This window comes from Festucalex cinctus, chromosome 18 (assembly GCF_051991245.1).
Source record: "Festucalex cinctus isolate MCC-2025b chromosome 18, RoL_Fcin_1.0, whole genome shotgun sequence".
In the NCBI taxonomy this organism is placed as follows: domain Eukaryota; kingdom Metazoa; phylum Chordata; class Actinopteri; order Syngnathiformes; family Syngnathidae; genus Festucalex; species Festucalex cinctus.
This window is the reverse complement of record NC_135428.1, coordinates 2,729,608-2,755,065: the sequence shown is the minus strand read 5'-3', so window position 1 is coordinate 2,755,065 and position 25,458 is coordinate 2,729,608. Positions and strand designations below refer to the sequence as shown.

Here is a 25,458-nt window from a genome sequence, read left to right as displayed (position 1 = left end):
TCTGGTTTATCTGTTTGACGTCAAATTGGCCGATAATTGCCGATAATTATCGTCCACCGATATTATCGCACATCCCTAACTGTAATGTAAGAGTAGAACTATTTTTAACTAAATCACAGTAGTTTTGGTTGCATTTTCAAATTAAAATGTGATTCCGTGTCAGTCAAGAATTACAATCTATGAATATGAAATTAACACCTCGCTACGACTTCACCATTTGTTGGAGTCAGTCAAGCCAGACGAGTGATCGCCGTAAAAGATAACGGAAAATGTAAAGGGTTTGCAGATCCTGTATAATAAAAACGTGGAGATAAATCACGCTGTCGTGATGTGTTATTGGTTGTACAATGAAAAATGATACAGGTTTCAGTGCCCGTCAGGTGGGCACAAGGGATACCCTGTAAGTCGGCACCCCAGGGAAATGTAAAAAATCTGTGACTGATGAGCCAGCCAGCCAGCCACGCCGGTTGTGCCAGCACCTGTAGGGCACGGAGACAGCGGCTATCATGCGGTGGTCTCATTTTCACATTAGTGCTTGAGAGGGCGACTCGTATCAGGGTGAGTACTGCCGTGCGGCACGCTAAACAGCACGTGTAGCTATTCGACAGAGAACGGGCAAGAAAGGATGCCGGTGTAAAACTGAGCTGGGCTCCATCTTAACTCGAGCGAATCGCAGCTCGCGGGTGCAACCGTGTGGAAACAAGGAAAATGCGTCCACCCCCCACTTCTTCCCCCCCTCCTCAGAAACAGTAACATTAGTGCTGAGAGATGGAAAAAGGCCCATTTTTATTCACTCTCTCTGCCATTTTGATTGAACTTCGGAGGCTAGCTAAGCCGAGCCTTCATTATTGGACATCGTGCTTGAAGTGGACTCCGAATGAAACCTGAAGGCTTCGATGGGCGACCCATTCAGGCTTAACCGTTCCCAGTAATAACCTGAAGCGTATGGCTCAGGTCTAATAGTGAGTGCTACATTTCAAGTCAGAGGGTATATTAGGGAAAATGTTCGCCCTCTTGAGGGTCTTACACATGCTTTGGGCATGTTCGCGCCAGAAATTTGATGATTGAATATCGCCAAGTGCAGCTGTAACTCTGGGGAATTGGAAATGATGAATCATCATTTTTAAGGATTTGTGGCTTTTGATGTGCTTTTTTTAAAACTCGACCAGTACTCATTTTGAAAACCATATTACACCAATATGGTATTAATAGTACATTTGATGGCACCTGATCCAAACAGGCGCAATTTGTGTTCCTCCAGCTGAACACATTTATTTGAGGTTTTTGGGTTCTCATGCGTACGTGTGAGTATGTGAGTACTTAACTCTTTGACCGCCAAAAACGTTTAATAACGATCAGTAAAATCACGACGCATGCCGCCATAAACGTTAAATGACGTCAACTGATGTTTTTTTTTCTTCTCAGTGCAACGTCTAAGTGCAGTGCTGCCTGGTCAATGGGTTGTGGAATCAAAAACACCCACTAACTATGGCCAGCAGATGGAAGCATTGTATCTCTTTTCGTGAATGATCAAAGCCTTTGTCATATCAAAAGTTTTTTTGATAACGTTCGGCAGTAAAAGAGTTAATAAACCATTGGGTAGATTTTGGTGTGGTTTAAGTTTTTTTTTTTTTCTTCTGTCTTTCCTGCATTATTCTAAGCTTTGGTGCAATTTTGGTGGCTACCATGCAAATCTGCTGCTTTCCTCTCATTTTGGCAAACTGAAATGGCACTCGTTCCCCCCTCTCTTCAACCCTCATTAGATTAGCGGCCTGTGAAAGTCTTTTAATTTTGACCAAGTGCCATTTCTGTAAACCAGTGTGCCAGTAATCCCTTCTCTCTAGGGACACGGGGGAGAAAGAGGCGAGCCAAAGAGATGAGGGTAGTGAAGGGCGGAAACTTGAGGAATCTTTTAATGTCTGACACTTAATCACTATAAAGGGTAACAAACTGCCAAGCACCGTCTTAACATTGTTGGACAACCAGCCGTACTGTTAGTGACACAATAAGAAAAGTCATTCTAATGATCCTCTGCCTTTTGCATTGAAATTATTCCCAAAACGTGTCTACCATTGCTGGATTAAACGGCATCCTTCCCCCCTCTTGTAGATCGGGAATATGCATGTATTCTTATGCAAATGGCATGTTCTCTTCATCGCCCTCTCCCCTCAAAAGCTGTTGCGGTCTTCTGACCAGGGGCATCCAAAGCAAAAGATAAATGGCTGCCTTCTCCTCCTCCCTAAAGACACACTGATCTTTTCAGCATAGGAATTTGCAATGGATGTTTGTGTGTGGGAATAGTTTCTCTATGGCATGTCTCTGAAGTTCATACTAGTTTGCCTCGGTCCCTTTTTTTTTTTTTTTTTTTTTTTTTTCCACTCGAGTCCCAGTGGCATTTGGACAACGTTTGATTATAGTGTACATTAGTGGTTGTACAGTGCTCGGCATGAGTTGCAGCCAGCAGATTTGTTGGAAGGCCACAATCTTTCCTCTCACAATCAATATTTTGTACGGCATACGCGACACAAATGTTGGCTATTATCAGTTTGTGTTTTCCCTGTGTACTTGCTCTTCTACAATCTTGTGCAATTTGGAATTTGATGTAATGTTTTGGAGATATGTCCCTCCAGGTGTCAGGCTGCATTTCAAAACGATAATGTTTTGATTTTTCTTGTTCTTGACTTGTCCATTGTGAGGCCGCATTTTTCAAAAACGTTTGAAAATGCTCGACGACAGAGTTGATGGTAGTTTTCAGATCCCGTGTTCAGATCTGTGTTCCTTATTTAGGAATATAGTCTCATGAGATCTGTACATCAGCGTCCAGGTTCAACGTCCCGTGTTCAACTGCCATTTGTGCCAGCTGAGCCTCTGCCACCGTCATCACAGTCATCTTTCACACCAAAGTCTGAAGAACGCAATTTCCCACAATATCGAGGATGCACAGAAAGAGATAACGAAAGACACTCAATGCAGTTATTCAATTTTATTAAATTAGATCTGCATTGCTCGCATTTTTGTGTAATCAAATCCCATGACACGTCTTCATTCCCATATTTTGGACACTCATTAAGTCAGGACAGCAGTAATGAAAGGTCCCACTTGAGCAGATGCAAGTACTGCATTGTTCACCAATAGTTTACGCTACTCCTTTCATCCGAGAAATATCCAAGGCAAGGTTTGCCAATTTCCCCAAACTGCATGGCTGGCCTCGTGTAGCTGTTCTCAAAGAGTCTAAAGCCCTTAATTGATGTAATTAAGTGCTGCTGTTTTGATTGTTAAAATGTATCCAAATTATAATTTTGCTGGGGGGGGGGACAGCAAAAAATTAAACAAAACAAAACACTTAGGTCCAAAGTCTGCTCTGCTCTTATTTGATTACAGCGTTGACTATTCCTGTGTTGTTTTTTTTCATTCCTTTTTTTCTTTTTTTTTACACCGTTTCTATTTTTAGACACCGCGGGATACCTTATTACCGCCCAACCCAAAAAGGTAGCACAGGTTGTTTGAGCAATAAGCATAACTACATGCATTAAAGTAAAGTATTTAATAAATGTTTGCATATGACATTCAGAATATTTGTTCATGTCAAACTATTTTTTTTCCCCTCGATAAATTATGTAATTAATGTAATTATGTCTAAAAAATTGACACACAACTGGTGCGCTTTAAATTTGGTGGGCAAAAAAAAGTGTAATCGTTTGACAGCTCTAATTTATATGCACCTCAATTTCACAATTTAGCATATTTTCAACAATTTCATTTTTAAAATGGCGATTAATCGAACTCATTCAATTTATTGCCCAGCCCTAACACATGTAAAACCAAAGTGCCAAGCTTTGGGTCTTTTCACACACATCTGCTGAGCGACACAAGTGCCACATTATACAGTACATCTGAACAATATGTTCTGTGCTGATGAACCGTAACACTTAAGTGCTCAACTCAAGCCACAGGCCAGGACACGCACAGCAAATTTCATCGTTCTTTACATTTTTAGCTCATTGAGGTCCCCGTGCGGAAATGTCATCAAAAGGGCATGAATGTGCTTCCAGTTATTGACAAATCCATACTGTACTGAAGTAGTCGTTTTCTTTGCAATGCAGACAGTCTCACTGTAACTTCACATGGATCGTTGCATCTAACAACCGGCTCTTGCATTGCTGCGCTGCACTGAGCTGTTTCCCTGACCCCCATCATTACATTCTACTTAGCCACAAGGCAACAGATCCTGCAATTGCACAACCCCATGTTGTTACATTTTTATATTAAATTTAATGCGAGGGTGTGGTTACCCCACCGTTTAGAAAATCATCCCTGGCGCGGGTGTTGTAGCGTGGACATTTTTCCACTCCTGGATGGCTGGTCATCTTAAAAGAATGGGAGAGACAGAACATTGTGACGAAAGGAGCAAGGACTGCATTTAAAGTGCCCATCCTTGGCTACTCGTAATGATTACTTGCACTGCATCCGTGCATGTGCTGATTGAAGGAAGAAAAGCTCTATTTAGTCATACACTCTTCATTTTTTTGCCACTGCTTTTCAAATATGCTTTTCAATACACCATGTGAGGCTGAGCTCCACTTCGCTGTTTGACAGGTCAATCGAATCTTTGTGTGCTCAGTGAACGTACAGCTATGAACTCAAGAAAGCGAACATTACTAATTACCCATAGTTGTCTTGAAATGTTTGACTTTGATTTAAAGTGTTAACTCATTTACTCACAATAACGTATAAATACGTTTTTTTATGTTCTAAAGGTCCCAAAGACGTATTTATACTTTTTTTTTATTTTTTTTTTTTTATTTTTTATTTTTTTTTTTATTATATACTAGAGGTTCCTCTCCTCAAACACAGCCTAATCATATAATGAGGATCATGAACAGGGTTCCTGCAGAGCTTGCTGAGGAATCAGGTGTGTTTGAGCAGAGAAACCTCTAAAACATGCAGGACTGCGGCCCTCGAGGACTGGAGTTTGAGACAAGTGCTCTAGCATAAAAAATAAAAAAAAAACATCTTTGGGACACTTAAAACATTTAAAATAAAACATATTTATACGTTTTTGGGAGCAAGTAAGTTAAACAAAATTATAATAATTATATTATAAATTTAGTGGTTAGCACGTCCGCCTCCCAGTACTGAGGACGCAAGATCGAGTCCAGGCTCCGGCCTTCCTGGGTGGAGTTTGCATGTTCTCCCCGTGCCCGCGTGGGTCTTCTCCGGGTACTCCGGTCTCCTCCCACATTCCAAAGACATGCATGGAGGTTAATTGGGCGCTCCGAATTGTCTATAGGTGTGCTTGTGAGTGTGGATGGTTGTTCGTTTCCGTGTGCCCTGCGATTGGCTGGTGACCAGGTCAGGGTGTACCCCACCTACTGCCCAGTGCCAGCTGAGATAGGCTCCAGCACCTCCTGTGACCCTTGTGAGGAATAAGTGGTCAAGAAAATGGATGGATGGATGGACTGTAAACGATTTGGAATGGAAACATATTTGATCACATGCAATCAAGTGCCAGCATCAAGTATATTGTAGTGTTTGTTAGATAAATATTTGCACCTGTAAGAGGTGGGCCCCAGTGAGGTGTGGTGTGATGTCATCGAGTCTGCACGTGGGCATGAGCTGTGTCTGACAGCAGCTTCTGCTGTCCTCTACCAGCGCTCAATCAACGGCTGAAAAGTGCTGGACGACTGTAGCCCCTCCCCTTTCGCATGCAAGGGCATTCCAGCAAGTTTAAGTATGTTGTAAAACCCATAAAAATGATCGCTTTAAAAAAATGCGCATATAAGCATAATTTTGTTATGATTTCATTTAAAGAGCTTCTACGTCCTGGTGTATAAATGTTTACAGCAACATAAAAACATGCGATAACACTTTTTGTTATGCAATCGCTTTTATTTATTTTTATTTTTACTCTGCAGCTTGCACGATATATGGATGTTTTGGTTGGTAAAGAGAGCGTAATAGCTTTTGGAAATGCTGTACTTGTGCATGTGGGCATGGTACTTCCTTTAAAATGATGCCACGCTTGATATTTTTTTCCCCAACTTTTTACTATGCTGGATACAGACAGTCTCCGTTGTCTCACTTGGCTGTTATCACACCGATACTGTTACCGTCTATCAATGGTAGTTATTGATACATCATACATTCTTGGCTGAGAATACTTGGATCATTTTCTTTTACAAGTTGATGTGAGACCCATGCATGATTAATAGGTAAACGTAAAATACAGTATTTTAGATTTTGTGCTTGTGGTAAGAAATCAAATCCAAGATGTTTATCACACAGAAAATCTAATTACAGATTTGATTTAATTTCCCCCCATTATCTATCTTTACCAACCGTGATTTGTTAGACTCTCGTCAAATCAAAATGTATGACACTACATTTTCTGTAAACTAGACCTTTCTGTGTTGCCATTTTGTCACTCAGGAAGATACTTAGGGGTGGAAAAAGTGGTGATATTTGAAATCGATTAATTGAATAATTGATTAATCGTCCAGTCCTAGCTGAGGGATCAATTTTCGAGGGCTAATCTCCTGCTTGGTTTCCTTTTTATTTATTTATTTTTTTATTTTTTTTATTTTTTTTATTTTTTTTTATTTTTTATTTTTTTCTCCTGCATCTCCCTCTTTCGTGCTGGCTGATGGATCTCTCTTGACTGGCATAGCGCTGGGAGTCGGCCATGCGTGCTGCGCTGGCCCATGGGTGCAGTCGCTCCCCTCACTCTGTCCCTGTTCTCTGCTCAGGAAATATTCATTAATTAGTAATGGAGACTTTGTCGAGCGGTGCCGGCTTATTTCACTCCCCTTGCAGATAAGGAGGAAATAGAGGAGAGGGGAAACCTTGTGGCCGGGCTTGGTCGAATCCCCATGAGCGCGTTCGATCACAAAGCATTAAACTTGCCGTTTAATGACGACTGCGATAAGTGCATACATATATGCAGAGATGAACAAATTCATATGTACTTGGACCACCTCTTAAAAATAATTCCCAAAGCTTTTGTCATGTTCCTCAACGGATGGACGCATCAAGAATTTTGGATGACTCAACTGCCAAATGCTGCTAAAAAGCAAGTTGTGCTTTGTAGGTCCTTGCATGCAGTACAATAGGTGGCGCTGTCCCGAACAGGGCTGCCCTGCATCCGCTTAAGAGCTTTTATAAAGGTCACCTCATCTGGGCCTGCGACACAGGAGGCAGCGACATGAAAGTACCCCAGCCATCAGTTGGGCCAATAAATCTTTGTCTCAATGAGGCCACTTATCTTTTGGAACATACCATGCCATCAAAACAAAACAAAAACAAAAAACAGCAAGAGTTTTTGGCCTCAGCTACTAATGGAGACAAATTCATCTCCATTTTGAATGCTGCATTTGCATTAAACACCACAACTACAACTCTGACTAATATTAATAATTAAAACAACAGTACTGTACATCATTAGTAGGGATTTAACGATAAGGGCAATATGGTGATATCGTGATATTAAAACTACCACAATATCGTCGTCGTCATGCTCACAATATTTAAAAGGAAAACATCTGTTCAAAAAAGTCAGGTTGATTTACATTTGTGCAGTTCTAGCACCCTCTAGTCGCTAGTTTATTAGTGCAATTTAATTTTCATTAGGTATGTTTTGGCCTTCTATGTTTAAAATCTATGCTAATTGTCAGATGAAGGGGAAGCTAATTTGCTTGTGAAGCGATCAATGTGTGCTTGCATTAGCAAGTAAGTCTCAATATTGTTATGAGAGATTGTAGATGGTTTATATGCATTGCTGTTATGTACAAAAGCACACTATTGTGCTTTTTTTTTTTAGCATGAGCTTTTTTTTTTTTAAATATTGTGATCTTTTTTAAAATATCGCCAACACCCCCACAATATCGTCATAATTATCGTATCGTGACCTTCATATCGTATCGTGATGTTTGGATATCATTATATCCCTAATTATTAGCCATTAAATTAAGACATATTTTGCTGTATATTTATTTATTTATTTAAACTTTTTTTCCCTCCTGCATTTTAAGTCACCATGGCGTCAATAGCACCGTCTGGGGAAAAAAGTGGAACCAGTCTGGAAAAAAGTGGTATCGAACATCATGAATAAACTCTAAATCAGGCAACTTTTTTTTTTTTTTTTTTTTTTTTTTTTTTTTAAAACAGCTGCCTGTGCTGAAAAAGCGGCTGTGACATGGAGGAGGTGCAGTGCAGATGTGATCATGAAAGCAGAAAAAAAGGCATTAACTTTAAGGAGACTGACACTTTTGAATAAGAGCCACTTTTAATATGGACTAGAAGAAGTTCCACAAGCTCAATCAAAATGTATAATCTGGTTCGCTTTAGATTGGAGCCTTGCAGCTTTTTCCTCAGTTACAGCTTTCGAACCTTATCAGTCTCATTGATCTATCACGCCGACATTGGAGTATTGCCGAAAAGCTTATATTTCCTTCCACCCTGTCCTCTTTCTTCATTGCCTGTCAGTCCCTCGGGGGGCCTTGCTATCTTTTCTTGTTGACTTTTTGCCCTCTTTTCCTGCAAGGTATCTGGTCAAGCCAGCTGCTTAATCACTCAAAGTAAAGTAACCTTTTTAATGTATAATCAATCAAATGTTCATTTTCCTTTGAAATTCGATGTTTGTCGGGGTGGGAGTCTCTTGCCAAAATGGGTGGAAATATGTCATAAATCAAGCAAATGAATGAAACTGCTATTTTCTCCATTAAACATATCATATTAACTAATTTTCTCCCAATAACGTGTAAATAAGTTTTTATTTTAATGTTCAAAGTATCCCAAAGACATATTTATACGTTTATTTTTCTTTATGCTAGAGCATACACAAGGCTTTGATGCAGTCTCTCGACGGTTGCAGAAAAGGTAGTTATTACACAAACGGCCAGCAGGTGATAGCAGAGCAAAGGAACTCAGCCAGGGCCATCTAGAAAAAAAGCTCAATTACTTATAATTTATAAATAGATTTGTGAAAACTGAAGAAACTTTGCTCTCTTCTAATGCTAATTGCTGCAAAACGGAAACAGATAGAAACATACTTTTTTTTCCTGATGAAAGAAGAGACTTTAATCCACTCCACCTCAGCGAATATTTTTGAGAACAACACTGTGGTGCTTCCAACCATACCATTTCCTCTCTGTCAGGCATAAGTTGCACTTCAGAGTCCACTTTTTACATTCTGCCATCATTATTTAATACTAATTATTGAAATACATTCATTGAGTCAAAATTGCAATACATCATCCATGCCAATTGTTTTGGCTTCTCTCCAATATTTTTGCATTCCTGTGCAAATCTCTGGAGTTGTCTGTGTCCGATAAATGAATGTTGCCATCAAATTCACTGGGCGGGCTCCTTACTTGGCATTTCACCTGAGGTTGTTGTACTTTTCTCGTATTTGAAATGTGAGTGTTTTTGTCAGAGCTGTCGAAATTATGCCCATAAAGCTCTCCACCATCCCTTCAAAATGTGCTTGACACCGGTAACCGGTATTTTTTTTTTCATCACTGACATTTAAAATGTATTTTAACTACTGATGCATTACAGTGGCAAGCCAAAGTTTCAGTTAATAATTCAGGACGTTTTGATTCATGTGGCTCGGGCTTCCTTTGCGCACACTAAGCTGACATGAAGGAGTGGGTCACGGTTCTCATGCAGAGACAGCATTCTCGGATGCTCGTGTTTGTTGGAGACTCGAATCAAAGGACAGCAAATCCTGTCAGATGTGAGCAATGGCTCATCCAGCAGCCAAGTCAGTGCAGGCTGTTTGTCCTTGTGATATGGTTCTGGTGATATGTTTTCATTCTCCGCACGATGGAAGTTGTCATACTCTCGTCTGTTTATTTTTTGCTCCTGTAATGTCATGTAAAGTAAAAGTAATCTTCGCACAATATTTACACTCTTTGCAGGTGAAATAAGTCATGTTATGCTCCTGCTTACATAATAATGAATAAAAATCATATATATCTATCAAAATATATGTATATATATTTATTTTTATTTTATTTTACATTTTTATTTTTACTTCATGACTTGCCTGCAGTACGACGGCGTATGAGGGCCACGTAGAAATATATAATTTTTTTTTTAGAGGGCAGAGGCAATATGATAATAAAAGTGGCAAATTTGCCACTTTTTAATATGACGAGAAAAAAAGTGGCAAATTTGCCACTGTTTACAAAATGTCTACGGTGGAAGAACTCGTTAAAATGTACTTACGGTCGTTTTTTTCAAACAAGGAAATACTAGTTGCCAGTTTATATTTTTTTTCTCGTCATATTAAAAAGTGGCAAATCTGCCACTTTTTTTTCTCATCATATTAAAAAGTGGCAAATCTGCCACTTTTTTTTCTCATCATATTAAAAAGTGGCAAATTTGCCACTTTTTTTTTTTTTTCTCATCATATTGCCCCCGCCCTCTAAAAAAATATATATTTCTATGTGGCCCTAATACGGCGTCGAACTGCAGTGATTTATCATAATAGAATCATGATGAGTAACACAGTGCTGCACATCTGCATTCAGGGCACAGCGTTGTGACATTACAATAGAACGTCATGTTCTTATACACCAGACTTAACTCAACTTTTTAAGCCAAAAGTTGGCACACTCACTACCCCTCCGCACACATTAAAGCTTCATGTGGTTCCTTACTCATAATAAACCACTTATTTCATAGTGTGCATGACATCAGAGGCATCCTGCGTAGACATTATGGAGATGTGAAACATAACCGACCAATGTGCCGTTATGCACGTGTATATTATTTTCCAACAACTTGAAAATGATCATAACATTTACAGGCTTGTAAAGCACTGGCGAAACTCTTCTTACCCTTTTTACGAAGAGCCGCAACCGAATTCCAGTTCTTGGCTTTTGATTTTGACAAGGAAGGGAGCAAGCCTCACGTGATTTGAAAAATATGTCACGCTCTAAAGTACAATGGCGGCCGTGATGACCTCCTTTGTTCTTTAAGCAGAGTGTTTTATATCATTGTCTTGCTGTGCGATTGAGAATGAGCTCAACACTATTATCGTCTTCATTTAGCCATCCGGTTCTGTTGCTTCTTACTGTAGCTATCTCATGCACTGTATGTGCAATGCAGCAGCCTCAGTGATGCATAATGTACACAATATACCCAGAAACCTTAGACAGTTAAGAAAAAAAAAAAAAGTTATTTCTGCAGTGAAAACAAAGTGTAAAAGAGATATAGAGGGGTGCAACGGGAACTCCCAGAGCCTAAAAGCAGGGGAGCAGCAGGTGTCTCCTGGAGCCGTCTATCTGTCTGTCACAGTGAGCACACTCCTTGCATTTTCATGGCTTGCTCGATATGGCGTTTCAGATGTCACTTGAGACACGGCTCACTGCTTTGCATTTCCGACAAATGGTTTGTCTGGGCGTCCAGTCTCAAGTGTCTGCTCCTTTGAAAAGGTGTTGGCGCTATCATCAGATTGCCTTCAGCAACATTTTCCGGATTCTCCTTCTGGTAGTTTTTATTTAAGTTTAGTTTTATTTAACGTCACATCTTGCCAAATATGTGTTTGTTAAATAATCATTTCGTGTTGTTTTCAAATGTCACCATGCTCCTGAATTTTTAATCCTGCTTGTATGTTTTAATTTAATGTCATTAATTGATTGAATTAATGTGCAGCTCCAAAAAGGGATGAAGTTAACTGCTGGTCTACTCCCCGTGGCTGCTGCAACACGATGTAATTGTGTGAAGGCCTTCACACAAATGTTATTCTACACCATTCCCGTTATTCTTATTATTCCATTTTATTCCTCGCACTTTTTTGACACGCTACTACTTCCACATTTTTCAACCGATTCTCGCCGTTCAAAGTTCGACATATTCCAAAAATTCACGCAACGACCGCTTCCATTTTTCTCAGTTCAAAAATTCACGGCTTACCCACAATTCCCGATTTCGGACCCGATTTTTCCACATTATTCTTAATGGGAGATTCTACATTTTCCATTTACTTCCACATTTTTCATCCAATTCACTTCATTCCAACTTCAATATATTCCACCAATTCACACCATGAGCTCTTCCCGCTTTTCAGTTCCAAAATTCACACGTTACCCACAATTCTCGATTTCATACCCGATTATTTCCCACATTCTACAAATTCCATGTACTTCCTCATTATTCATCCAATTCACTTAATTCCAACTTCAATATATTCCAATACCATCCAATATTATTCCTAATCATTCCACGATCTAGCCCCAGAAATTGCATTTTCTAATTGCAAAATGTGTTTTATGCAGTCAGAATGCGAACCGCATAAACTCTTTTAAATACCTTATGATGATGATGATTTTTAAATGGTCTTAAAAATAAATCTCTCTCCCCTCCAGCTGAGGACGATGGACTCTGGGAGAACGGTCTTTCCTACGAGTGCCGCACGCTGCTGTTCAAAGCCATCCACAACCTGCTGGAGCGCTGCCTCATGAATCGCAGCTTTGTGCGCATCGGCAAGTGGTTCGTCAAGCCCTACGAGAAGGATGAGAAGCCGATCAACAAGAGGTTAGTGTCAGCGCGCTGCGCTTTTTATTTTGGCTAGATTTGTTTTTGCTTGTCGGGCCGCGACGTGGTTTGATGCAGCTCAGCGGGTTGCGCAGGGCTTTCGATGACACAAGGTTAACAGTTTTATTGCGTTGATTTGTTTAAGGTTAAGCTGCACAGTGCACACTCAGCAGCATGAATCTAAACATACGGTGATGTTTTATTTCAAGTGCTACAAATCCATGTTGTCAAATTCCATTTGAAAACATGTTTTCTGCTGCTCACTCATAGAGAATTATTTGAATCCGAAAGTGTCTGCAATTACTCCTACCTTGTCAGTTGATATCAATCACGTGTGCTGCTTGCCTGCAGCTTGTTTGTGGTGCAATAATGCATTATTGAAAGCAATAGCACTGTAAGGTGAACGGAAGGATTATGAATGGATCAGGCTGCATAGCACGTTAATGTTACCGTAAAAGGTTTTGGCCCCAACGCTGATCCAGTAGGTCATCTTGGGACACACACAAATATGATCTTGTTTTGATGAGAGAAAGAGGTTCTGTTGTTGTTTCACTTGCATTTGTGCGTTGGGCTGAACAATTTTGAAGAAATTATGTAATTGTGAATCCACCCAACCCCCCTCAATATTGCGGTCGTAATTTCATATGCGATTATTCTTTCAAGGTCCTCTTCCCATGTAACATACGAAATTAATTCATCTGTAATCAATACTACAATAAACTATGCATAATTGTTTTCGTCTTATAAGTTTAGAGTTACGCTAAGGCAAATGAAGCATGAATTAATATGGAAGAGTTGATTTGCTTCAACTAGAGCTGTTAAATTAATTCACACTTTAACGTGTAAATCCCTTTAGCGTTCACAAAAACATAAACAAAAGAACACAAGTTATAAAACATATGTCAATAATTCACAGGTCAGATTACAACAATTATGCAAAAATATCTACGGCTTTATCACTTCACACATCTTGCCGTTTCCAGATACCCCAATCAGTTGATGGGGCCACGCAGAAACAATCTTTCGTGCACACTGACACGTGTCTTTTTTTTGTTTTGTTTGTTTGTTTGTTTTTTTTTGTCCCCCCCCCCCCCTTATGCGAACAGCGTGCCACTTTTTTCCTGCATGGGGAACTTAATCAGCATAAGATGAAATAATGGGCAACATGATGCAAAGTAGAGCAAGCTGCGACATTCATGACTTGTTTAGCTCTGTTACATTGTGCAACGAAGAGAGACTAGCCCCAGCCAAGAGGAGAAAAAAAAATAAAAAATGAGTCTTTTCCTCTACTGTGGAACACACTCACTCTCTCGGTCTCTCTTTCACTCGCACCCTTCCCTCCACCCCCTTGTGCTGTCTCAGAACAGACTGGACAGGTTATAACTAGTGGTGCAACCACCCTGAATTTTACTTGTTGTCAAGGATGTTGTTCTGATTCTTTTTATGTGTGGCAGCCAAACTGGAATTTTAACAGACACGACGCCTTCCTTTGGCGCTTTGCTTTTAAATTCCTTGACATCATATTCTGTTGTGTCCTCAAATTGGCTTTACCGTAAATCACGCTCGCATGGCCTAGTAAACCAATCTCGACGCAAGATGCCATGTCTGTGACGGCATGTGCGTTTTGCTGCGGACAAACAAAAGCAATCCAGCTCCTGGTAGTGCGTTGCGTGGTTGTCCAAAGCCAAGAAAAAAAAAAAATCAATAACAATGGTTGGTTATACGCTGTAGTCACGGCTTGTATAAGAGAGAGACGTTATTCTGATCGACGAAATGGCGTCCTGCGGTAGTCACGACTTGTGTAAGAGAGACACTGTCCGGATTATTCCCTTCCCTAAACCCTCAAACTACGAAAAATGTCTGCACTGGATCAAGCTTTGTGGAAGACCACACACATTGTTGTCCATTGTTGTTTTTAGCCAAAGGCTAACGATAGCTCCGGGTAGCTAACCGTCCACACGTTTGTTGACTTGCTATTTACTATAAATGCCAACAGATCAAACTTTGCACACACGACCAGTTGAAATACTCCAAAAATGACTAGAAACTATTACGTCAACACTAAGGTAATGTTCTCCATTGTTGTTTTTAGCCAAAGGCTAATGATAGCATTGGGTAGCTAACCGTCCACACGTTCTTTGAATTGCTATTTACGATTCTTGTCAACAGAACATTGAAACTAAGAGGAAGGCCTAATATAAATTCATTCTTACCCTTCTTGACATGAATAATGTCCAAAAACTTCGGTTTTGTCGACAATCGGTCGAAGTGAGTGAGGCGACTGTCTTTTCCTGACTTCTCTCGCAGCAGACAGCGATGCGTATTTCCTTTTTGTTTTTGGACAAACTTGCATAATGAGGGAGTGAAGATAGCTTACCCGTCACTAAAAAATTTAAAGCTCCTTTGCTTGCTTCAAAGAGAAACATCGGCGTCCTGAAAATACCTGACCGAGAAATCCAAAGGAAGATGTGACGACATTACCCACATTTCGCTTATCTTGCCCGAACAATGCCGAAAGGAGCTGCTTGTCGCGTGCCACGGTAAAGTCAATTGCCGTCTCATGGCCAGGATAAAGTATCATTTTGGAATAATGTGCAACAGTCTTTATTTAGCCGAAAACATGTAGCGAATCTATTTTATGTACCCTTCCCCACTTTGGAAAGTAAAAATAGACTTAAGATTTGGGTTGGGCTGCTCAGTTGCCATCTGCCGATGGAACACGCTGAAAAGACCCCCACCCCCCACATACACACGCACACGCACATCTCCCCGTTAATCATCCAAAGTCTCCAGTTGGTGGAGTCTGGAGCCAGCTGACAGTGTTCATAACCTTAACCCTCGCCCTGAGCCTCTGTTGAAATGCTTACATCATCTCCCACGCCACACTATAGTCCTTTATCTTTTAGTATGCGGCACTAAGTAGTATAAGTAGTACGACTCCCGTTGTACCCAATTAAATATTATGGAAAGGTTTTGCAGTTTTTTGTGAAAGCACATTGTTTGCAAAAAAATGCACCAGCGTCTGTTTACAAGTGAGAGTCATTCTTTGTCTGGCGTGCAGTGTCTCCAAGTAGTGCAACGAGGTTGTTCCAAGTGAAGCTGTGAGCTCGACTGGCTTTGGAAAATAGGAGCGAAAAACAGGGAGAGTGATGGAGAGAGGGGGACCGGACAAGGGAGAGCTCATCTTGGTCGTCATGGCAGCAGAGAAACGCACCCTGGGATGGCGTGTTTCCAAGGTGAAGCGAGATGCTCGCACCCGATTGGCCAGAGCCGACTCGTCAACTTGCTCCTAATTGGCCGCGTTTTCCGACAACTCGTGCAACGTTACATCCTGTCGTCTTTTTTTGATGTCTCTGTTTTGATCGGGACAAAAAGGGATATCATATTGCCTGCCCCGATATGTGCCGTGTATTTCAAGCAGCAGTTATAAAATGTGCTCCGGCAGGACTGCAGTAAAAAGAGTGTTTTCATTTTGTGTTTGAACAAATGTGTTCTTTTTATTTGACGGAATCAAGTCATGTAACATTTAACCAAATCTTCTCAAGTGTAATTGTAATGGTCTTTTTGGGATTGCCGTGTCCAGTGTTTGGAGGTGTTGTTTTGTGTGCGTCCCAGTGCACTGTGGCAGGCAGAAGCGGCAAGCGGCACTCTTGTTAAGTAGGACAGCGCGGGATAAAGGGCCACTGCCTCCAGTCTGGGGCTAAAGCGCTAAATTTATCCCCTCCATGCTCCGAGCACAAGACAAACACAGAGGGAGGCGGCCATACAAGCATGCGTGTGTCAACAACCAGCATGCAGTCTCCAAGAGAAGCCAACAAGAGCGAGGAATAATGTGCTTTGAAACAATCGCAACACATGTAAGACATCCAGGAAAGGGGAACATATCCTTCACCCCTGGCTGTTTCCTGTAATTCATTAGTCTTTCCAACAGGGCCGTATGACTTGCTGCTCTTTCTGCTAATGTACAGTGCAGTATTTCTAATATTTCATGTACATATGCATATGCATGTGTTTTCAATGTTATGACCATTAGCGTTCAGCTAAGTTTACCTTATATAAGAAAAGATGCGTCATAATTATTCAGGTCATATTAACAATAATAATAATAATTGTATACCGTATTTTCCGCACTATAAGGCGCACCTAAGAGCCTTCAATTTTTTCAAAAGCTGACCATGCGCCTTATATATGGATCTATATTGAGCCGCAACAGGTCTCGCTCTCAAGACGCTATCGGTGACCCTGCACGATCGGTATGCGTGCATGCGCAGAAGATCCCGCCATCTTGGATCGCTAGCTAATGCTAATACTTTACCTCAGAGAAAATAATAAAACAGCTGTTTATTCATTTTGGGAGTGAATGGAGTTGTCAGAAAGCTGGCTTGTAATCTATTAATAAAGTTTGACTGACCTATCTGACTGTTTTGTTGACATTCCCTTTAGCGCAGCACCATCTAATGGATGCATAACGTAACCCCAGCCTCTACTGTCGCGCCTTATATATGGAAAAAGCTTTAAAATATGTCATTCATTGAAGAATGAAGACATTTGAGGAGAATATGTTAAGTTCTCAAGTATTTTTTTTTTTTTTTTTAATCTCACAATATTGTTCCACATACGACTGACTTTGCAGTAAGATTGTGGTTAAGACGAACCCATTTTAGCATTGACATCCTTTCATTTCTTTCATTTTTATTTAAGAGAGCAAATGAATGTGCAGTTAAAACAACCCATATCTGTATAAAGGAAGTTGAGCTGAGTATTATTCACCGCTAATTGTTCAACGTTTTCCAATAAAATAAGATTGGAACACTCGGTTATCAGATCGGTTATTGATGATTGGCCGGAATATAGTGATCGGTGCACCTCTAATTGCAAAACATAATGGCTGATGAGCTCGTTGAAAATGGTAATAAGCACAATTACAAGATAAGATTGGTTCCACATGAATGTCAAGGTGAGGTCATTTTTAGCCGGCACATTAGTGGATGTGTCGTTTGTGTCTCTTTTTGGGCGTGACAGGAGCGTTCTGGAATCTGACACGCTGTTGGGGTTGTTGTCGGTATTACCTCCATTTCTGTATCCGTGTGCAGGTATGATATTCTTCAAGAGGATTGCATTCCTCCTCCTTTCGCAGACTTCTCTGCCTTCCAGCTTTAATCTGACATGTGTAAAGAGGCTCTCCTGCATTTGTGGCTGAGGGAAATCAATTCCAAGTCATCAAGATTTGTGCGTGTATGTGTGTTAAAAACCTGCTGGCCTTAAGAGTTTTGGCTTATTGTTTTCTCCAGCAACCGGTCCCTTGTGTAAACATTGAGTCGAGGTCGAAGCAGGCACGTCTCCTGTGGCTTTGTGTGTCTGTGTTTGTGCTATGCTGGCAGCACAGTGTTTCCCAGTGGTCAGGTGGCTTGACGGTAGGGGAGGTTATATCATCTTGGACAGGTGCCCCCATTAAGGCTGGAGATTATTTTTGTCACGGTACATAAAAGAACAATTAGTATTTAATAGAAAAGGACAGTTTTTGCATTGTGTTGCAGCGATTTCACATCTAAATTCAAGAGGAACCTGTGGATCTGAATCTCGACGGGTCAGGTTTTCATTTCTCTCAAAAACTAAGGCGTTATTAGAGTTTCAACTTTTTTTGTGGGTGCATTCAAGATACATTTCATTTTTACTCCGTGAAACTGACCTAGGCTGGATTTGGTTGCTGACATTTGGAATTTGGAGCACACAACCGTTCGAATTCTTGGGGTCATGAAGTTTTTGTAATATGGAATTATCGCGACAGAGAAACAACAATTTCAAGTGAGGGTGTCAAACTCATGTTAGCTCAGCATGGAGGAAAATATATTGCCAAGTGGGCCGCATCGATAAAAAAACTGTATATTAACTTAAAAACGATTGCTGTCAAATATTTTCCCCATTTGTGTCCCAGCCCTAAATTACGGAGCTCAACTATAATCATATTGTTCCAAAAAATAATGCAAATGTAAATGGAACGCAGCAACACTGAGTTCTGGGGGGTGTTAAATCGACTTGTTTTGCATATATATTGTTCCCAGAATGCATTGCGTGGTTCAGTTAATGACGTTATAAGGATCCTAATCCTTGTCATATCTATTTGTGTTACCAGTAATTGAATTTGTGTCGTATTTAACACGTTTATCGGTCTATGATTATTAATAATAATAATTATAACAATAATAATAATAATTATAATAATAATAATAATTATTATTATTATAATTAAGCAAACCGTAACTTTAAGTTGTGTGTAAAATAATGACATCCAGGACGATTCCCCCGTACAAGGACTGCTTGTGAAGTTACAATTTTATATATGTTGATTGTGGCCGTCTGATTAATTAGTCCGACATTAATTTTTTTAATTTTTTTTTTGCTTTACAAAATCATCTCACGGGCCGGATTAAACCCCTTTGCCGGCCTGATCCGGCCCGCCGGCCTTATGGTTGACACCCCTGGGCTAGTAACTTCCGGTGTCTGTTTTCACCAATTCCTTGTCAAAACTTTTATTTATGCTGATCCTATCTGTAAGAAGCTCGAACTCCAGATACACTGATGCTGTTCTACACCACACAACTGGTCAAAACTTGCCTCAAATGATAAAAGCAAGCAAATGGTAGCTCTCCCTGAACACTTGAAACCAGAGGTGACAGCCGTGCGTCCTAATGCAAAATGTCGAGATGAACGTCTGCCTCTTTATCGTACAAGTAGCACGTGTCGTTGTTGTCGTGAGCAAGTGGTCTTCACCTCAGCGGAAGCGCCTCTCTTAGCCGTGGACACACCAAGCCCGACAAACATTTCAGGAATGTCACAGCTCTGCAGTCTCCTTGTTTTTTTTTTAATGCCCCCATCCCTCCATTGTCAGCCACCACTCTCTTGAGGATCTCTTGACTTATTCACTTGACGAGTTTCACGTTGCCCTTGCAACTGTGTGGCAAACGTATACTCTCCTAAATGTTCGTCATTTATAGCAAACACGCTGTAACAATACTGATTGAATCTCCCCGTGAGACTTGTATAAACGCCTCACATTAGCAAACAAAAATTGTTTCAAACCGGGACACAAAAGTGTTTCGTTTCAGCATCTAAAGAGTACAAGCAAGCTGCCTCAAATGGGAATAAAGCACTATACAGATGGAGGTTAGGGAAAATGCTACTCATTTGGCAGTAAAGCAGCGATCCCACGAGACAGAAAATATAAAGAGTGTTCATTTATAGCAGCTTAGACGGTGGATTGTTGGATTAGGATGCACCATTGCTTAAGGTTTACGTGAACAAGTGCTTATGTTGCAATAGCACATCACAAATGCACCCACGGGGAGGCTTTTTAACGAAAAACAGTCACATATTTTTCATCGTAGTTTTATTCAGCAGTTACGGTTTTGTTTTAATCCAGTATTGTATGTATGACAAAAGTCTCAACATATGCTTACAGAATGAAATTAGCAGTTAGAGATTTCCTTAACTCATTTGCTCCCAATAACGTGTAAATTCGTTTTTTTTTATGTTGTAAGTGTCCCAAAGACGTATTTATACGTTTTGTTTTGTTTTTAATGCTAGAGCATACAGAAGGCTTTGATGCAGCCTCTCAACTGCAAAGAACGGTGGCAGAAATGGTAGTTATTACACAAACGGCCAGCAGGTGGCAGCAGCGCAAAGGAGATCAACCAGGGCCATCTAGAAAAAAAGCAAAATAAGCGATATATCAATCCATGGTTTATGTATCGATATTGGGATATGAAAAGGCGTATCGATATATTGATATTTTGAACCCAGCCCTCGTTGATTTGATAGACTATTTGGGTTTTTGCTTCTCCTACTTTTCCCACGTGATTCACCATGTTCTTGCTGATTCATAATATATTTTGCATATGTCTTTAGCTGTCTGCCTGAGTGTGTGTGTGTGTACATTCACACAGATATTGTAGGATTGCACACAACAGTATACAAAGGGATTACTTTCCTAAATCCTTTGTTTGTCTGTGGGTGACATCGATGTGAGAAGACATGCCATGTGATGTTGTTGTTTTTGTCGCTTAGTCAAATGCTCACCACACACCTGTTGATGACATGTGACCCATCCTTTACTCAGCAGTGACTAGCTTCAGTCGTTCGATATTGAATGTTGCTAGAGTGCACAATTACAGTCCGGAGCCTTTAAAATACAGACCGGCTTTAGCAGTCAGCAACTACACCGCTGACTCATGAGAGGACTTTTACATCTGCACACCGCAGGTAGTAATGTGATTGTTAATCATGTTGCCCGGGTTTCACATGTGTCTATTTATGCCAGCCGGTAATTTGAATGTGCGGCTTGTGTTTGCACCTCTACAGGCTGAGCCACAGATGGCAGTCCGCTCCCTCAAGCACTTTACGCGCACAGACGCATGCAAACGTGTTGTGTAAGGTATTCTGCTGGTGAGAGGAGAGTCACCGACAGCGTTTCTGTTGAGGTCTGCAGAATACAACGCACCCCGTCTCTCCATTGTTGTCAGGTTCTGTTTTCTTGCTCAGTTGTTCACCATCTTGCTTTATTTCCATGCACATGAAGAGAGAACACCTCTTTTATTGTGACAACGCTGATATAAAGCAGAAAAGCACACATACAGGATGATGTTGTACTACAATTGAGGTTAAGATACCTTTGATTTCATCCTTTCTTTCTTTTTTTTCAAGTGGTACCATCATATGGCCTTATTCCGCAATGGCCTCTACCTCTCCTCCCTTCATAACTGTTACGAGCTGTAACTACCTGATGATGAAAAGAGCAGTTATTTTCTATTCATTCCCATTTGGGCCTTAGATTCCGAAGAAATGGTGTCATGAAACTATGCATTACCCCTCTGGACTCTGTTGATAAATTGAAATGTGGCGTTAGATGGTCTGTGTAAAAGTAACAATCCACGTAAGGAGTGCTTCGTCAAAGGCCATTGTTCTTTCCATAAACTGTGGGTCTGCACCTTTTTGGTTGGTTGCACCAAGTGAGGAAAGTTGTGTCCTCTCCATAAACGAGTTTAAGTTCAGGTGAAACGGATGCGTGGCCAACTGGCCTTGCACAGGTTCGTAATGACTAAGGAGAAGCCAAGCTGGAAGGCAAAGCTTTGGATTTATGTTCGGCGCTTCACCAATGATCATAAGCTTTGGGTAATGACTGAGAATGAACTCATCGTATATGAGGCTCAAGCAAGTTGCCGTCATAGGTTGGCTTGGCTGAGTGTTACGCGCGTGGTGAGGAGCCAAGGTATTTTGGAAGGAGCGTGGAGTAGAGCCCCTGCTTCATTACGTCAAGAATCAGTTGAAGTGCTTTTGGCCATCTGATAAGGATGGCAGCTGGCTGCCCCCATTTAAGACTGGTTTATACTTCTGCGTCAGGCTATGGCACAGGCATTAACGGCTGAGATCCACTCGAGCGTTTGCCTTCATGCTCGTGCGCAATACACATCACAATACACATCGGGTTCTGCTGCAGTTTCACTCCAAATCGGGGTGTCGCTACGGCTGCTATTGGATAGGAGATTCCTTTTGCATTTTATGACCAATTCAGGATTAGAAACAAAGCCATGGGGAGAGTCCATCCAACCAACCAACCAACCAACCAACTGCTTACTCCTCACAAAGGGAGCCCATTCCAGCCGGCTTCGGGCAGTACACCTTGAACTGGTTGCCAGACAATTGCAGGGCACACAGAGACGAACAATCACTCAAACTCACAAGCACACCTCGGGACAATTCAGAGCGCCCAATTAACCTGCCATGCATGTCTTTCCAATGTGGGAGGAGACGGAGAACCCAGAGAATACCCACGTAGGCAGGGGGAGAACATGCAAACTCAGCCCAGGAAGGCTGGACTCGAACTTGCGTCCTCAGTACTGGGAGGCGGGCGTGCTAACCAGTCATTCACCATGCCGCCAAAGTTGGCTCATCACCATAGCAATTATTTATTGCCAATTTGGAACGGTGTCGGCCGTAAACTCGCCAAAACAGAACTTCCCCTTGTTACACACACATATCCACCCATAGGCAGTATCTTATTTTGAAATGACTTGTTCAGAAGTTGAACCATGAAAAAGCCCAAAACGGGTCACAATACTGCCCACGGGTTAAAGTGTTGGGCATCATTCAAATCTTCAGAAGATCAGCTTTCAAATGATGTAGAACATGTCCGGACAAGTACTCAGCCGGTGACGTGCATCGCCCGGCCTTTTCCCAAGATGGCCGCTGGGCCTACCGGTGGGCCCTCAGAACGTACAATGATGTCAAACACGACATGTGCTGGTCGCCGCCTCCGTTCGATGTTGTTGCTACAGTAACTTGTCAGATGGGTCAATAATGTGGCTCAGTTTGAACGGGCCCAGATCGGATTTGGTCACTTGGAAACAGTCTGGACAGTCAGCCCTAAAAATCCGATTTGAGGAGGAATCCGATTGGAGTCGCATATGCCTGCAGTCTAAACGCAGCCTTGGGGGATGCTTGACTGCTTCCTGAGCATGTTAAGCGGCAAGCACTAAATGTGTAGACATATTAAGTTCACGACTGGAACCAACATCTAAACATGGGGGCAAAAAATGATCATGTTGCCTTCAATTATGCTGGTACTGCTTGTGAGAGTTTATGAAACTGTAATGGACCGATTTACTCAACCTGGTAGTGTGACTACACTTTTGTTTTGTTTGAGTCTTAAAGTATACTGTATTGGAAATTAAGGAGCTTTTCAGATACAATTTATTGTTTGTGCTCTTTCAGTAGATTCAGTTGATGTAATAGTCTGCAGTAGGTGCGCAAGTCTGTAACTCACCTTTATCAGCCTTCTTGCATCCGGCGATAGAGAGGGAATACACATAGCATATGAATATCATGCATTCACTAATGAGCATCCCTACATTTTTCCGAGGAAAGCGATTATAAGATTGAATGTGAGTGTCCGTGGGCACCGGCTTAGGAAAACTCGCTACCATGTCGTCGGTATTATCTTATTTGAAATGCTTTCGCTCCATCTTCATTGCGGCGCCTGCCGCTTGCCTATCTGCTCCCTTTCTTAATCCTCTGCAGAGTAGGTGTGCGGGTGCGAGAGTCAGCGGGAGAAGACTGATATTTGCTTAATCAAATCCTCCAAGGAAGCAACCCTCTTTGATCCAACGTGTTCACTTTCAGTCGGCCGTCCGTCACTCACGTTTTTCTCTTAACGGCACGTATTTGTATGTCGGACAAGATGGGGCCGAAGGACCGAGGGAAACTACGCAGACAATGGCCAGCATTTTTCCCGTCCCCCGCTCTCTTTCCAACTGCCTCGCTCTTTTTCCGATTTTTCTTCGTGTCACTTTTGTCGAGAGCCGTTGAGGTCAGACTGGCACAGGCAGGCATTGTCGTAACTAGAGCTGCTGTGTTTGAGAGAGAAAGTCGGCTTGTAGCTGAGATCATTGTCGAAAAGACAAGAGTTAGTTGGGGATTGTCCTTTTGTTTGGCAAATGGCGCACTGCAACAATGGCACATTTGCTTGTACGCAAGGCCTTGAACACATTTGAGTTTTATTTTAGGAATCCAACATCTTGTCGTATGTCATCTGCTTCACATTTCCGACGAGAGTACTTAGTGTGCTGTATTTCCCAAAATAGCCCCTACTTTTATAAACTGTGTGCCATTCAATCATCGGTTCTGTTGTTCCCTTCTAACATGTAAAGCACTTATCCCCACTTTACTCATTTTCTCCCAAAAACGTATAAATACGTTGTTCTATTTTAATGTTTGAAGTGTCCCAAAGACTTATTTAGACGTTTGTTTGTTTGTTTGTTTTTTATGCTAGAGCATACAGAAGGCTTTGATGCAGCCTCTCAACTGCAAAGGACGGTTGAAGAAATGGTAGTTATTACACAAACGGCCAGCAGGTGGCAGCAGAGCAAAGGAGCTCAACCAGGGCCATGTTTAAAAAAAGCTCAATAACTCACAATTCTAAATAGATTTGGAAAAATAAAATTGAGCTATATTCTAATGCTAATTGCTGCAAAACAGAAACAGATGGAAATATACGTTGTTGTTTTTTTCTGGTGAAAGAAGAGAATTTAATCTTTCTTTTGGTAGGTTCCAAGTTTTTATAGCAATAGAACACAATATTCTGTGGGCCTTGCAAAATCAGTCAAAATCCAGTAAAGCCAGCCCAGAGTGAAAGGGGATTGCTTCTGTGAAAATGGCGGCGAGTGAATGAGTTAAATGCCGAACAAAAAAAGTGTGTTTAATTACCACAATTCAGACGCTATTAAAACACAAGCTAACTGCTGATCTTAGCAGAACTCTGCTGTTAGCCAAAATAGCATCTACAGGGGTTTTACGTTTGCATTAAGGTTGCTCACTCAATAGTCCCCCCCCCCCCCCCCAATCCATTACCTTCTTTGCAACTTCGGATTAGCTTCACTTACCCATACCTCTGTCCAATGTGCCTTTTTTTTTGCAGCATTTTATATCTAATAATCCTTTTAGATTCAAACTGAAGTTACAAGTAAGGTCTTTTAAAGACATTTCCAGTGATAGAAGTTGAGTTTTCCTGTGACATATATTCAAAAAGTTGACTTTTATTTTTTTCTCTCTCTCGTTTTTTCTAACAAGTTTTTTTCCCCCCTGCCCATTGGAGGATAATATGCTTAGTGGATGCCTGGTCCCCCTTCAGATAAGAAAATAACATCCCCAGCCACTATATGAGGATATAGGGGTTTTAAATTTTTCTTCAAGGATGGAGGCGATGTTTTGTCATAATAGTCTGTCGGGATGTACGACGAATCCAACCAAATTGTAATTCGCGACAGGTACATGAGGTATCACCAAAGGATGAACACACTGGTTGCTTTCTCTTTGCTTCCTGCCTGTACTTTTTAAATAGAAGGACTCCTGATTTTGTTTTCCATC

General features: G+C 41.2%; 1 protein-coding gene across 3 annotated transcripts in view; it reads left to right on the top strand.

Annotated features, from left to right (window-relative positions):
* med13a (mediator complex subunit 13a) overlaps positions 1-25,458 on the top strand; it is a 101,046-nt gene that overhangs the window by 38,458 nt on the left and 37,130 nt on the right. For all 3 annotated transcript variants that reach the window (XM_077504769.1, XM_077504770.1, XM_077504768.1), the window contains exon 3: positions 12,372-12,540. In XM_077504769.1, coding sequence (XP_077360895.1) covers positions 12,464-12,540 — 77 coding nt within the window. In that variant the 5' untranslated portion in view covers positions 12,372-12,463. The remainder of the gene's footprint in view (positions 1-12,371; positions 12,541-25,458) is intronic.